General features: G+C 41.4%; 1 protein-coding gene across 2 annotated transcripts in view; it reads left to right on the forward strand.

The window, feature by feature from the left end:
- KIF26A (kinesin family member 26A) overlaps window positions 1-16,521 on the forward strand; it is a 100,809-nt gene that overhangs the window by 27,119 nt on the left and 57,169 nt on the right. The window contains exon 3 of one of the 2 annotated variants that reach the window (XM_054827975.1): window positions 6,889-7,389. In XM_054827975.1, the coding sequence (XP_054683950.1) occupies window positions 6,889-7,389 (501 nt within the window). Of the gene's footprint in view, window positions 1-6,888; window positions 7,390-16,521 lie in introns of those variants that run through there. The other variant, XM_054827976.1, reaches the window with a different exon arrangement.

Raw genomic sequence — 16,521 nt, forward strand, 5'->3', positions numbered from 1 at the left:
TAAAAGTGTCTAATTTCCATCTGAAGTTTTTGTCTGAATTTCTGAAAGGCAACTTCGTCTAAATGGCTATTTCTGAAAGTAATAGTCAAACAAAGGCTTTTTAGACACCAAAGTATTGTGTGGTGATGAGTAGGCAACTATTTCCCCAAACACTTGCTGCTGTTGAAAATGATAATACTTTGATGAAGGTTTGAAAAAAAAGAAAGGAAAAAAGACACAATGGGTATTGGAAGACTGTGTTTTCATATGAACAAAATCAGTACTGAATTTGCATTGTGAAGTTACAGTAAGCCACAGACCCAGGAGGGAAAATTAAAGGATTACTTAAAACCAACAATAAACATGCAAATTAAAAGTAATCATTTTTAAATTAAGTCATACACTATTAAAAATAAGCACAAAATTACATACTAGTTTGGATGTGTAGTTTATAGAATACACCAAATGTTACAATTGAATGAAATTAAGAAAAACATTTTCCAAAGGCAAGTAAAATATCTGTTTAATTAGATCGTAAAGAAAGGAGATTAAAAGTAATATTTTGCGATACAGTAATTACTGTTTTTCAGAAGTAGTCAGGTTCCTGTGTGTTGATCTAAATTTAACTGTGATAGCAGATCTCTTCGGGGTCTTTTGTTTTGTTTGTGTCTTTAATGATTTTAAATCGCAACCACTACCTTTATTTTGTTTTTTTTGCACTAAACACACTGCATGTCTGTTTGCTCCAATACTCCGCCAGCTCATGAACACAAATCTGGGAGATCGGCTCATACCCTCTGGTTCTGCGGGGTTAAAAGCCAAATCATTGCAGGGGACTATACAGCAAGATAACAGGAAAGGCGGCTGAAACCATTGGGAGGTGGGTTGAGGTGCTGATGGGAGCCTGAGATGTAAATAAACCAGATTGCTCTCATTTCCTCTTTCCACTGTATTATGCATTCCAATAGCACTATTCATCTTTATGACAGACACCTATTGCTTTAACTTTACTGCGGGCCACTGAAGTACATTAAAGTGGGCAGGAAATGGAAATAAATAGAGTTCAGTGGAGGCTGCAGAATAACTAAACGCGCCGCAGTCATTTTTAGTGTGGGGTCATGCGTTTTTTACCAGATTTATCGTATTGCTTGACTTTTGTTAGAAAGATGGGTGCTGTTTAAAAGAGATGCAGTATTCTTATAAGTAAGATAATGTGCTCGGATTTTTTTTTTTTCCCCAACTCTTTGGGATGCCAAAGATGAAAAGAAATTGAGTTGAGTCTCAGCTGGGTAGAGTCAGTGGGATATGTCTGTGTGCAGTACCTGAGGTTGTGGTTAGAAACAGAATAATGGGATTGGAGATTTGAAGAAATCCTGCTAGCGGACAGCATGGGAGGAGGTCCACAGTCCATTGGCTTAAATTAATCTTCTGCCTAAAGGTAGTGAGACATTCAGGAAGAGAGGCCAGATGGAATTTGGCCTTAAAAATGCATCTATTTTTCTAATGCATGCACATTTTGCTCACTTTGCAAACGTGGATTGCTCTCCCGCTTATTCAGAGGGCTGTTTTCAAGGATAGCAAAGTTATACTGCAAGTTCCAGATACTCTCAACGCTCAGAAGATGGGACTTGTAGTGAATTCTGTTTTTGTGAAAGCTTTGTATGTTTGTTTTTCCTTGATTGTTTATATTCTGATAAGATTAGGTCAGTAATTGAATGAATTCACAACATGGGTTACTTGAAGACTTACAGATCATATTTTCATTCCCTTGAGATAGTCAGCTACTTGGAAACTTCTCTTTTTAAAAATAAAAATTAACCATTAGCACTGGGGTCTTTTTGTTTGTGTTTTTTTTTTTTCCTTGATTACATTGAAGAGTCTCTGGTTTTGCTGACTATAGTGTTCTCTTTTTCTTCTCTTTTTCTGATAATGACTACTGTATAGTTGAAAGCAAGCATCAGCCTTCAAAGTATTTGTCAATATAGAAGATATTAGTGGATATTTCACAATGTCATGTAAGATAAAAACTATTTTGTAAGCAGCACGGCAGAAATCTGGAAAGACAACTAAGAAAAAAAATCATTAACATTGATTCTTTTGCACTGGGAAAGTACATTGCTTTCTCCCAAAGCATCCCTTAAAAATGTTGTTTACCTAGGTCTGTATTTAAGTATATATTTCAGTGTGACATTCAGTGATTCTTCTTCCTTCTTTTTAATTATCTTTATATCAAGAATTTAATTTAATTCAGAATACTGCTCCAGATACACTTGCCTTGCAGAAACTAGTGCCAGGCAGAATTGCTGGTAATTACTGAGGACGGTTGTTGGCAATTTGACTTTTCATCATTTGTTCGTCATCGTTTGTTCGCACTCTGTGGATAGTTCCTCGCTGAAAGGATTAGGTTACAGATGGGTGGGTATTACTTCAGGGACTTCTTAAGTGAGAATCCAGATGCTTTTCTGCGTCCTCTCCTCTTGCTTAGTTTGGGAGTTACAAGTCAGTAGCTGCAGGTAAGATTTCAAGCTTGTATCTTTGTTTCTCTCTTGCAATGGAAAAGCTCTCTATTACTCCTCGGTTAACTAAACAAATGATCTAACTGCAAACTTTAAATACTTGGGAAATTATAGATTAGGCTAACATTTCAAAAGAAGCTTTTTTTTTTTTTTTAAGCGCAATATCACTGACAGACTGCTTCAGGTTTTCAAAAGAGTTCAGCTCCAGCAAGGTCATTTGGTGTTGCACGCTTTTGAAAACTTGGCTATGATTTTGGTGCCTAAGCTGTAGAGGGGCTTTTCGGAGCTGTTGGCCTTTGGCCACATCCCAGTAGCTTTGAGTACGTCTGTAGTTTCAAGGGCAGTGGTCTCAGGCCGTAATATTTTACAGTTGTGAGATGTGGGTTTTGTTTGCGTGCCCCACATGCAGGACATCGGTGTTATCTGCGTAGCTGAAACCCTGCTTGGTCCTCGCTGGGTTCTTGGGGAGGCAATGCAGCACTTGAGGTATGCGTCCGAGGGGGAAGCGTGAATGAAAATGAGTTTGTTTTGTTCTGTTCTATGTTGCTGGATGTGTTCTCAAATCTGAGCTCGTTTTCCCTACTCCTGGTTTCACAGATAAAGCCTGAAGGCAAACTCCAGGCTAAATGCAGCTGGTGTTGAACTAAATCGGTGTTTGCCATGTGTTCTAATGGGAGCACAATCCCAGTTTTCCAAGTTTGCCATCCTGCCCGGTTGAGCTTGGAAGGACTTGCAGACCATGTCCGTGTGCTCTTCCTCGTGTGGGCAATTTGCACATGTGTGTTTAATCTCCCAGCAGCAGTTTGCAAGCTTGCTTGTGTCTGTAAGAACCGCTTGCTGAAAACCAGTGGTAAATTCAGGTGTTTCAGAACATTCTTGCTCATATACGTAAATGTCATTATTTCATGCCTTGACCTTGCTGGGGGCTGCTGGGCTCCTCAGTGCAATTGTCCCTAGTGGGATCATTTATTTTATCCTTCTAGCAGTCTGTGATGTTTGAATATCTAAAATTTGTATGCAAAAGTTAACAAGCTGAGACTGAAATTAGGGTTTTGGTTTCTGTAGCCTGAGAGGAAGCCGTGAATGTTACAGCATCACAGTATTTTGCTTATCCTGCTTGTTCAGAAGGTAAGAACAGCATTTGGAATGTAGGTGTGACAAAGACAGCACAGTTTGTTTATGCTGCGCAGGAATAAAGGAGTCGTCATCTTTGTAGCACAGCAGACTAAATTGTTTTTGGAGCACTGTTTGGAATACAGGCTTGTATGTCGTGTGTTTAATTTTTGTGCCAATCCCCCCAGCGACTTGCACGCCGTCTCTGGCTTGCCTCTCTGCCAGCGGAGCTGCAACAAGGACGGCTTTAACTGCTTCCCCCCCCGCCGTGTGCATCTAACACATTTGGTCACTCAAGTTTTATTTCTTCCCTCTGTAAAACATGAGAGTGTAACTTCCACCCTGCCTTGTTAGGGTGCGAGCTGCCGAATTGGGGGCTCACCAGGACCAGGCATTGTCACCGGGTAGTAAAACCTCTTTAATGGGGCTGGCTTAACTTTTAAGTTATGGTTAATGTTTTTAGCAGTAACTTGTGTTTCCTCTGCCCTTCACGCCCAACCATTAGCCAGGTGTTTTTGTCGCACAGAGTGGAAAAATCAAAGTAATCTAACCACACAGCTGGGCCCTCGGTGAGGTGCCGGAGGAGGACGGCCACAGATGCAAACTGGGGACCACAGAGGCTGCGTGAGGGGGTTAAGAGGCTCCTTGTATATGCCTGGCAAAATGCAAGTGCTGGAAATTAGATGGCTTTTGTTAATTATAAAAAAAATCAGAAGTTTTAAATTTGGCATACCATGTACTTCTATGATTTGCTCTGTGTAATTTTCTAAATAAATGAATTCTTTTAATTTTACCAGTTTTTTTGGTTTCCCCCTGTAATATGGCACCCACTCCATTTCCTTGTAGCTGCAAGATGGGCCCAACTCTGATCTGCCTTACACTGTAAACCGTGTTTACAGAGCTAGAATTGGGGTCATTAATTTTCTTTACATCAAAAGAAGTAGTTTCTTTTAAATGAGAAGCCTGTTTCACCCAGTAATCTGCTTTAATTGCTTATTTGAAACTTTTGACATTTGATAGCAATTTTAAACACTGCCAGATGAGGCTCAGGCAGTCGGCACCCGCAGGTGCTTCCTTGTGTGCCCAACTTGGATCAAAGGCACGCGCGGTCCAGGATGTGCCTGGCCGCGGACGGGGCACCCGGCGCTGGAAGGTGCTGTTTTCTGGGGCTGTTTGAATAGATGCTGTGTGTCAGCCTCGGCAAGAATTTGCTCAGAGGGCTCTGCCTTGGAAAGGTTTCTGCAGAGCACCGTGCTGTTTGTTTTTCTTGGGAGATAGACTGCGTGGCCTTTGTTTTGCTTGAGGCTTAATAGTGCTTGCGGCACTGAGCCTTTCCATTTTTTAAGGCTAACCAATAGCACTTTCTGTTGAAGGGTTAGAAAAAAGTTTCTAAAATAAGACTTTTTTTTTTTTTCCTGACTAATATCTGTTAATTTAGTGTTACCGTCTTCAGGGAGGTTTACAGGGAAAGAATTTTCTTGCTCAGGAGGGTGAGCAAATGGTGCAGCTTCAAAGGCATTTTTTTACCAGGATCTAAACCTCAGTAAAGAAAGAAAGGAAAGAGACAAAAATGAAAGTGTCTTTCACTTGATTTTGTAAACTGGTTCACTAGTGTGAATGCAATTTATTGTTCAGTCAGCTAATGTGAATGCAACTCATTGTTCAGTCAGGAGTAGATGAGTTCCTTAGCCTGAGAAGTACCTTTTTTTTTTCCCCTCCCCCAAGTCAGTAAATAAACAATAATTTAGATTACTGCGGAAAAAGCAACTTTTGTTAATGGTTTTTGGCTGTGGAATGATGTGATGCTAGATATACTCACAATGGTTTCTGTCAACACCGTACTGTGTCTTGTGAGATAGATTAGAAACTATTGCAGGAGTAGTCCAGCAGCTGAAAATGAGATAAATTCCGTGCTGCTGCTGCAGAAGTTAGGCAGCGTTTCAGGACGTTCTGTGTTCAGAGCAAAGGGAAATAGTGCAGTTGAAAGAGAATAATGAGCAAAGCCAAAGTACCAGTGCCAAGACTTCTTAAAAGAGTTTTATTGATGTGTGTTGTAATTAAAACCAGAATTAGTTAGTTTTCTAATAGGACATTCATTTCCTAGAGAGCAATTGCAGCTTGGCATAAAGTACCGCATTTTTAAAAATGAGTACTGATCTGGGGATACCCCCAGCATATGTTGGATGGCTGACTTACTACCTTTGTGTGCCCTCATTATTAACAAGCAAATTAAATATTTTCACTTTAAATAATTATACAAATAAACCTTTGGCTGTGCTGCGATTTCATTAAAAACTTAATTGTTTAGAGAGCTCAATAAGAGTGTGTGAAGTTGGGTCAGTTTTACTGCACGGCATTAGTCTTGATAGCAGATTTACAACAGGACTGGATTTAATCTCTCGACTAATCTTTACAGTAGCAGGCTTGGGACGGGAAGGTATTTGTGTGTTTCAGGAGATAGGTAATTCTGTTTCTGAACTGGAAACACAGAGCTGGGTTTTAAAATGTCTGGGCAGCCTTAAAATGAACTAGCAAGGGGGAGGGGGGCGAAAAAAATTGCTCTGTGGAAACAAAATAGGTGTTGCTTTTAAATCAGCTTCTTAGTGTGCACATTGTCACACCTTCACACATGGCTGTAGGCTCAAATCTATTTCTCATCAAAGCAACTGTAGCGTAAGGGAATATTGCGACCATCTGGGTTGCAAAGATCAGAAATAACAGTCCTCGCTAGCAGAGGAGCCAGCTGTGGGCAGCACCATGTAAACTGGTTTTTATGCCACTTGATTAATCATTTCTGAGGGTGAGGACAACAAAACATTTACCAGGTCATGCACTAATTTTTTGAAATACTTTAAAGTCTAATTTTCCTGGGTTTAAGGTGGTGGTCTGCCTCTGAAACACATGATGATATTTGTAGGTTCAGCATTTCAACTGACATTGTTCCTGAGCATGGGAAACACAGGCACTTGAGATGTCTCCAAAGGAGAGTTAGTTAGAAGAATGAGTAGTTGCCAAGTATACCACCACAGCTCCACTGTTCAGTTCTGATGATAACTTTCATGCTGGGTGTAATACAGATGAATTCACTTACGGTTTATTAATCTGCTGTGGCCTGCGAGTCTTTTAGGGTATTTGGGGGGGGAGGAAGGGCTGAGAGTTACCAGAACAGATTTAAAGTACTTCCATGGGTGGAGAGCAAACCACAGAGATCTTCTGTCTTTTTCTCTTTCTGCACTATTTTAACTCAGTATGGTTTTTTTGCCTTTCTCCCCTTCATTAGGACCCACGATTATCAGCTTTGATTTTTGACAAGCTTCAAGTGCCTGACTATTTACAGAAAAACAGGAATGAAGGAGAGAGCAGATGTGAAACTTGTGCCACTCACTTGAATCAGCTGAAGCAGGAAGCCATTCAGATGATGCACACCCTCAATCAAGCCAGCTACCCAGAGATGCCCGACCTCCCGCCCAGCGCCGGGGCAGTGACCAGCGTGGTACCCAGGATGGTCACGGTCTCTTCCCAGAGAGACCTGCCCCTCATTGCTGGGCAGGTGGGCAGGCAGCCTGGAAAGTCACCGAATCTCTTCTCTGGGGCGGAGAGGAAGAAGGGACTTGGATGGTCTCAAGGAGGGGGCAGTTTTCCAAACTCCAGCGTTCAAGTCACGGTGGCCCCCAGTGGTCTCAGCGGCGCTCTGAGCTCCGTCACCATCCAAGCTCAGCAGTACCTCGAGGGCATGTGGAGTATCTCCAGGGTGAACAGCTTCCTGCCTCAGGCTTGTCTAGTAAGTAGCGATAATTCAGATGCTTGAGTTTTGTTTACACGTGTGTGGATACACAGAGAGATAAAGATAAATTTTGGGAGGTATACATATTTATCTTAGAGGGGATCAGCTAATGGTATTCTAAACCATGTTTCAAGAGCCGAAGAGCTGAAAAAGAGCTTTTAATGATGATCTGTCAGATGTCACAGGGAATTTGCTTTCTTATCTCAGATGGTGAGATTCTTTCCTCAGGTATTTTTGCACCTTTTTTAGCTTCACGTATGCAGGTGATGTTATTTGGCTGTCACATACCTGGCGACCCCCTCAGAAAAACATAAAAGGCCAAGTTTGTCACACATGAAACTCTGGGAGCTTCATGGGATTATATCAAAGATGAACTTGACCCTCAAGTCTAGCACTGAACTTCTAAGGCTGTGTTCAGTTCAGCAGATGCTGTTGATAGGCTGTGATGGAGAGCATTAATCTTCAGGTTAGATGTGCTGCAAAACAGTTTGCTGTAAAGGAGGGTGTTCAGAAGGTTGCTTCAGAGCCGCATGCCTGTAAATGTCATTGCACTTGGATTTTAAGCATTGATGTTGATTTCCTGTGTTCTGTGTATATTTTAAGAACTCTTGGGGGAAATGAAAAAGCTTTATAGAGGTGCATGTTACCTTTACAAGCAAGGTCATTACAGATTTGTGACTACCTATGGAACCGTGCTAAGAAGGAGGATATAGTGACTGGTTTTGACTAAGATTTATTCCTAAACCATTTTCCCATGGTAGCTAACAGGGGAGTGTGAGTAATGATGAAATAGGTACGAACAGAAGTCATGGTTTTCACTTAAAAACGTTGTAGCAGAACTTGCAAGACCAGGTATGTTGGTGCTGGGCAGCTTTAAATTTAAACATAATGCCTTATGTGCTGTTGTATATAAACACTACCTGGTTTGCTTGGTAGCTTCAGCTGGTTGAGCTCCAAGATCATCAGAGATAAATATTTAAGAGTGCTGCTGTGTAACATTACTTTCACAGGGTGGCTGTGGTGTTGCCTTCCAGAAAAGGCTTGGAGACGTGATTCCTTCCTCCCTTACTTCTCTCTCATATGGAAATTTGTGAACGGACACACATCTCGCCTCTGAGGGGTCCCCATTTAAATCCAGTGAATCTGTACTGATGTCAGATCACTCTCTGATGATTTTACATTGAGAAAAGGGGGGAAAAAATGGCCCATTCAGCTCTTCATAGTTTATGAGGAACTGCTGCTAGGAGTGCTTTTCTCTAAAATGCTGCTCAATGCATTAGTGATCAATTTGGCCAATGTAAGGCATATGATGTTACTTTTTAATTATCTTTTAAATTCTGTGTATATCACAGAAATGTAGAAGAAACTGGGAAAGCTACAGGGTTAAGAAGCCCGTACTCTCTGGAAGCTGAAATATTTCCATTTCTCTGCTCGTTCCTTGTCTGCCCTTATTCTTGTCTTAAATAATTCACTAACAGCCAGCTCCAGATTTCTTACTGCTTAACCATGCTGACTGATAGATGTGGTTTTCCCTAACCACTGCATTATTCTGAGATAAAACTGAGTTGCCTCATTTAACCCCTGTGAAGGAAAAATGTGTATAATGCAACAGAGCTTATGCGTGATCTAGAAATGTGCAAAGAAACTCAGTAGCCTGGAAAACAGTGACCTTTAATGAAAGGACAAACACTGTTAGACTGTGAGTGTTGAAGACTGCTTGGATGTGATCCAGTCACCTGCACGGATAGTTTAGATTTAGAAGCAGTTTTTGGAGAGAAGCTAGTCTTGTTTTCTCTCTCTCTCTTGTTTTTTTTTTTTTTTAATTTAAATTTTTATTCATTTAAGCCCAAATGGCTCTGTTGTGCATCTCTGCCCCGACTGTGTTTTCTGTGTCTGTCTGAATTATTCTACTGCCTTTTGTATTACTAAGAGCTTTGTGTCTGATGAAGCTATTTGGGTGGGTGAGGCAGAAAGTGCTTCCCCTACGCTTTTCCCCAGAGGAATCACAGGTGTCAGAGGAAATAGGATTGAAGGGATTTCAGGAACCCGCTAGTCTAGCCCTTGCCTAGGACAGCATCCGCTGCAGGACATTCTTGTTGAATGCTTGTCTCGTGTCATCTTGCAATTTTGCAAAGGCTGGGATTCCCCGACTTCTACTAATTGTCGAGTCTGAACTTCCTTTCCCATTAGAAAAGTTTTCTTGATTTTTTTTTTTTTTTTGGGGGGGTATTCTTTCCTGAAGTTGGAGACAGTGTTTAGGTTTAAGATTAACCCAGGAGAGAGCTGTGGATATACATACTTTTTGGACATGTCTGTCTTTAAAAACCTTTCCCATCTTCTCGTGGGGCAAAACTGGTCTGGCTAGAGGAATTCTGGAGCAAGAAGAATTGCAGTAGAAAGGACAAAATTGAATGTATTATTTATTATGTGTCATGCAACTGCATCTTGGAATCCACAGTCCCCATCTAGGTGAGATACCACACAAATGCAGAAGAAAAGATGGTCCCTTCCCCTGGAAATTTACACTGTCAGTAGTGATGTGAGTTATTTTTGACTGCTCTGTAAATACCCCCGTTTTACTTGGAATCTCTAATTTTGCCTTGTTTTCTTACCAAAGGGTTGTTCTTGAAACAAGTGCTGAACTCCCTGGTAGGAAACTGTTATCCAAGCACTTTACATCTCAATGATTTAACTTGGTGCTCCATCCAAAGTGAACATGATTATTTTTCTAGATGGGAAGACAGACACAGATAAAGGCTGGGGTTCGTCTCAACTATTTTTAGCTGCCAAAAAGATAGATGTTTATTCTAAGCTAATTACAGAGGCTTCCTTTATAGTTGCAGGAGAGCAACAGGCACCTCCAAGAGGTGCATTGTCCTCCTCATCTCTTGGATGTCTGTCTTGGCTTGCCTTGTCCACTGAAGATGCCTGTAGCAGAGCCTGGGTGGGTGAGGCAGAGCAAACCCTTGCTTGGGTGGCCAACGCAGGGTGCCACCCGCCTGGACGCAATCCTGTGCAGCATGCTCTAAGTGATCCTGCTCTAGCAGGGAGGTTGGACTAGATGATCTCCAGAGGTCCCTTCCAACCCCTACCAATCTGTGAATCTGTGCTGTGTGCCTAATGCCTTGCAGGGGGGAAAATACACCCCAGCATATGGCTACCAAACCTCCAGACACCTTGTGCCTACAAACATTTCTCCAGGACTCATGTTTTTTATTTATGGCTAGTTTTAATATTGCTGGTACTGGAATTGTCTGTGGAGAGAAAAAAAAAAAAAAGACTTGATTTCTGCTCTTCCCATCTACCTCCCCCAAACTCGCATGTATTACCTTGTAATGTCACTTATGGTTGCAAAAGCACTTCTGGGCTGAATGTTGGGGGTCAGAAGTGCAGGACATCGTAAATTTTTAATATATGTTTGGAGTTCAAGTGTGAAAATCCATTATATCGATTATAAATTTTTTGAACAGGAATGTGTCTTCAAAGCATAGTGTGGGTGCTGCTCAAACCAAAGTAATAACTGTAGGCTTCAGGAGGCGTCAAGAGGAACAGTAATTAAGGATCTGGAGGAAGGTCCAGGGAGGGGAAGACTAGAATTGCAACCAAGGTGCAAAAGGTGAAGATGTAATCAGCTGCTTTACCCAAGTGGCCTGTTGTGAAAAATTGCAAAAAATAATCACCAGTAGCAGTGATAAGTAGTCTGACCAGACAGCGAGCGCTGTGGAGGGGAGGGAGCTGGTACAACTCTAAGACAGCTGATTTGTGGTGGACAACTGACAACTTTAATTAATAAATAGTTTTATATTGATGTTTTTAATTCTAGACCTGCCAAGTGAATATCAGGTTACTACTCAAATGAAAAAACACGTTAGCAGTGCTCAGTATTGCCGCTCAGTTTAACACAGGAACAGAGGAGTGAGGGGAGTTTAGGCTTCCTAGGTGTGTTGGAATCTGGCTGAGAGGCAGAACATTAAAACCACTGAAAATACCTTGTACACCTATTAGAAGTACCTGCATGTATTGTGTATTGCGGAAAAAAGAGGTCTTACTGTATGCTTTCAATTGATTGTGTTATTAGTATGCAGTGTTATGCACTGCAGAAAAGTGGTAAAGTAGCCAAGCCATGTGCTATAAAGACATCACAGTGAAATAGAGCTTGTTTTGCAAATTGCTTTTTCTTTCATCTTAATGCTAAATTAAATCCTTGCCACACTGTATTTCTAATTTGAATATATACAGTTGGTATGAGTTATAAGGCAAAATGTTGTGGCTCCTTGAATCTTTACCAGTTTTGATGTTGCTTTAAAAATATATTAAAAAATGCACCATTAAGAAATTGGAAAAGTTGGAGCACTGCAAAATTGAAAGTGAGTTAAGTAAAATTTTTAAAGCATGTGCATATAAAATTGTAAATTTATCAAAAGTCCAATGTATGTCCCTGAGAGTATTCACAAATTTAAAGTTAGATATAAGTTTATGGCCTCGTTTGGTGAGGTTCAGAGAGGGAGGGTTCACCCACAGCACTTATAAATGGGTGCCTGTACTCTGAAGTTAAAGGAGTTATGTTTGTTTGTTTTATGTGAAAAATCTCTGAGTTATTTTAGTCACAATTCAAACTTTCCTGTAGTTCCTAGGAATAAGTCTTCTGCTTGCCCTAATCTAAACCAGATGGATTCATCTGAGGGTAGTTCAGCCTCTGCTGACTTTCCTTAAATCCTCTTTGTTTGTTTATAGCAAGGATGACTTACATTTTGCTTAGAAGATGCAATAAAAAGCTGGCTGTGGACAACAGAGGAATGACAAGATTTACTTTCCAGCATTTACTTTTTTACTTTGATAAATGTCATACCGGATGGATTTTTAAATTAATTTTTAAAATCCTTCTTGATAGCTTTCTCAGTGACCTTTTATTAATACAATGCGTGAAATATATTTTGTAACAAAACAATTAAAATATAGTGCTTTGACCATACATCTTGTCTGTGAGACATCTGGATGACTTTGAGCTTTGGAACATTTTTCAGACTCCACATCTAACATCTCCATTCTGTAGAAGTCAATAGCAAACCCCGGACAGGTGGTGGGGCAAGGGCTGCATAGAGGCTGTTCTGTTTTCCCTTTCGCTTTAGTGGTGTTGATATTACCGCTCTTGTAGAGGAAGTACCTAAAGGAAAGGGGGTGGCAAAAATAAATAAATAAATAAAGTCTTCACAGCTAGCGTTGGTCAATCTCCGTAACAAGTCTGAACAGCAGAAGGAAACCTTTTAATCCAAGTTACTAAATGCTTTCTCATACTAACTAATTGATAGCTCCCATGGAAAAAGACTTTTCCTGAGACCGTTGTACCTCAGCTGGGCAGCGATGCCTTGCGTTGCACTTTGCAGAGGGAGGGCTATGGTGTGGGAGGACGATGCTGCTACCGGCGCCTTGGGTTCAGTCAGTGAGAGCCTGTCCCAGCAGCCAGGTAGCAGACCAGCTTAGAAAGTATGGAAATTCTTAGAAAGTATTGGAAATTCAGCCTCAAAGACACAGATAAAAAACGTAGACCTCCATTTTGTGTAGTTGTTAAGGTCTCCGTGTCCTTTTTTTCTACATTGCCCCCAGTGTAGGATGCTGAAGGTGAAAATGAGGTTACTTTTTAAAGTATCCCCAGGTATCCAGAGTGACTTAGGAAAAATGTTAAGAGTTGACAGAAAGGGTATTGGCTACAAGGTGGAAATGAGCATTTTCTGAGGTGAGGGTGTGGATTGCATCTCTTTATATTGTGTATTTGACACTTCTGCCATACTATTGGTTTTACAGTTGTGGGACAGGGTAACTATTTGCAGTACTCGGACCCATTTGTGGCTCAAATTACCACCTGCAAACAGTTCTTTTGATCCTTCACCCCTCTAGGCTAAGCAGTTGTTGTTACAGCTCTCATGGGAAACAAGTCCATACTTGCCTTTGTTGACAATTGAAGTCAGCAAGCAATAATGAAGAATGTTGGCCCAGACTTCACCTGTACTCATCAGGTGTAGATTTAAAACAAGCAAATTTAGAGATTATGTGCAAATAATCCACAGGATTTACCTTTGGCCCACAGGTCATTCTGTCATCCAGCACGTGTAGCATAAGCTACACTAAGATAAAAAAATCCCCTCTTTTTTTTTTTACTCAAAATATTTAAATTTTCTACTCTTGCATTTGAATTAGTTTCTTTGGGATGGCCTTTTCTGTTCACTTAGTTCATTTGGCTTCTTTTGCTTCCTGCTCATCCATTTATACTGTGCATGTGCTCTACTATGAATTCTCCAGTGAACTGATTGTTAATCAATGCATCCCACGCCACCCCAACATTAGAAATCACTTTACGAGAAAGGCTCATACTTTTTGGCTGGAGCTCAGAAGTGTCATCCAACATTTGAGAAATCATCTATATATCTGATGTAGAAGTGCTTTTATGAGGCCACCGTTGCTCTGCACTGCCTACGTTGATTGTTGAGGGTGGGCTGGAGCTGAAGAATGCCGTTTGGTTTGAGGTGAATGCAGCAGAGAAACCAGGTAAATTCAGGCTGAGCTCAGACCTCAGTTGTGTGCAGGCTGGTGCAGAGAGAGTCTTTCACAGTGGTCTCTGTACACAATGTGGAAGGAACTGATTTGCACAGCTGGATGCAAGTGTGGATTGCCCAGTCGTCCTGCTTGTGTAAAATAGGATTGAACATTGTACCTTTTTTTGGAGAGTGCTTTGAATTTAACATTTGCTCCCTAGACTGTGTACTGGAATGATGGCGTGTTGAGGTTGCAGGACTCCAGGCAGTCAGACTGTGCAGTGTGAGCGTTGCCGAAAGCATCTCCTGTTGTTTTGTGGCATGAGCGGCTGAGCATATGGCAAATATTGATGCCTTTTGTTACTTGCAACTAGAATCACTGAAATGCTCTGGGCAGTACCTTTGGAAAGGAGGTTTAAAAAGCATCAATAGAAAATGTATCTACTTTTCTGTTTCAGCACTAGAGAGAGAATTTATGATGTATAGATGGAGTTCATAGATGTTTCAAGCATTTCATATGTGTGTGTTTAATGGAATGGATTGCCACTTTACTGAACATAGCATCAAATCAGCTCTGTTAATTGAAAAAGATTTTTCACATTATTGCTAATGATGTGACACAGTTTTGTTAGAGATGGTGCATAAAATAGTGCTACTTGAAATGACATTAATGTATGCATTTAAATTCCTTTTTCCCATTTATGTGCATTATTGATTTTATTTCATTGTTGAGGAGATAATGGATTTATAATTAGAATACAGTCACCATAATCAATGATGAGATTATTAGACTTATAAATAGAACTTTAAAACTACGATGAGGTAATTTCCCAGTGTAACGAAGGATCAATAATTAGAGGTTCGCTTTGAATCTGAAAGTAGTACTTGTAAAATTCAAGCGTGAAACAGTTCTAGGCAAGTGAGTCCATATAAATTATTATACAAACTGATGCTGTGGTTAGGCATTTTCCAAAGCTGACCTATTTATTATTGTTACTTTTGTTTGGTGCCTAAATGCTTATGAGTTAATTCCTCTGAGTTTGCATAGCTGCCACTGTCTCAAAACTGGATGAGTTTGTTCTTTTTTGATACCTTTGGTGAAGGAAGGGTTTGAAAGGTGCTGTAGGCAGGAGTCCATTGCTGTGTTTTTAGTGGTGTTGGGCAAAGATAATGGATCTGCTGTTCAGAACCTCCCCCCTTCTGCTTCTCAAAAGTCCCAGTGGTAAAGTTGGGCAAGGCAGTCGGCTGTTGTAGGGGGGAGATGACAGTGGAAGGATGAAGAAGAGGAGAGTGGCCCTTGTGATGCCTGGCTTGGGAAGGGTCTGGGTTTAGTTGGTCCACGCAGAGTAGCTGTGTGGATCTCCCCTTGAGTGTCAGCACCCTCTCCTGATGATTCTGAAGTTCTCATGGGGGCCTATGGGAATAGTGCAGCCTCCTGTTACTAGTTTAGCTAAGACAGACTCCAGTGAAAAGACTGTATGGGAATAAGAACATTAGTAATGTTCTACTGCGTCTGAGCTGCAGACTGTCTAGCCCAGGGCTGTCTCCAGCAGTGGAGATGAAAATGGTGTTTAGGGAGAGCTGTGGAGCCTGGTTGCTTTCTGCAGTCTGCTCATACGCCCCAGCAGGCACACTTGGGAAAGTCTCAGGGACACATCCCATCTCTTCCCTTTAGTATCTGTTTATGGACCTGCTATCCAGGAATTTATCTAATCCCTCTCTGACCCTGCTGGCGCACTCTGCCTCCACAGCCTCCTACATCAGCAGGTTCCACGAGTGCACTATCCCAGTGCAAAGAAGTACTCTCTTTCTTTCATCTTATCCACCACCTCCATGACTTTATAAACCTCAGTCAGGCCTCCCTTAGCCTTCCCCTCTCCAAATGAGAATTCCAGCCTCTTTCATTTCTCTTCCTGAGGCAGCTGCTCCATCTTCGTGACTTGCTTGTCTCCGTCATTTCTGTTACTCCGCTTCTCCTTCTTGCTCCACTTCCCCCATCTGAGATGCAGGACTAGGACTGCCCTAGTACTCAATATGTGGACACTCTCCTTGTTCTTTGTGCCCTGCCTGGTGATGTCCAAAATTTGTTTGGTGTTTTTTTGGTAGCTGCTACATCTTGATTTCAGAGGAACTGTCAATGACCCTTAGCTCTTCCAAGTTGTAACTGCAAGTTATGAGTTCAGCATTGTTTAGAAGTGGTTTAGGTTATTTTTCACTAAATACACGGCCTTATCTGTGTCAAATCTCACCTGACACTTCTTTGCCCACTCACATTTGGGAAGTTCTTCTGGAGTTCCTTGTTACTGTCATGGCATTTGGCTACTTGAAAGAGCTTTGGGGCATCTGCAGACTTGCAGATTTCAGTCCAGTCAGGGTGAATCATGACTGTTTGTGTGTCTGGGTTGCATGGTTTCCCCATGGGGTGTAAAGCGCAGGTCAGCAGGGAACTGCCACAAGGGAAAAAGAGCAACACTTGTGCAACTCCATCCCTAATTTGGGACCTCAGTGTCCTTCAACAAAGATCACATAGTCAAAGCTGTCCCTGTGTTCGCAAACTTAGTGCTGCTTCATGAGCTTGCCTGTAATCCAACCTTGTTCT

Source organism: Grus americana, chromosome 5 (assembly GCF_028858705.1).
Source record: "Grus americana isolate bGruAme1 chromosome 5, bGruAme1.mat, whole genome shotgun sequence".
Lineage (NCBI taxonomy): Eukaryota > Metazoa > Chordata > Aves > Gruiformes > Gruidae > Grus > Grus americana.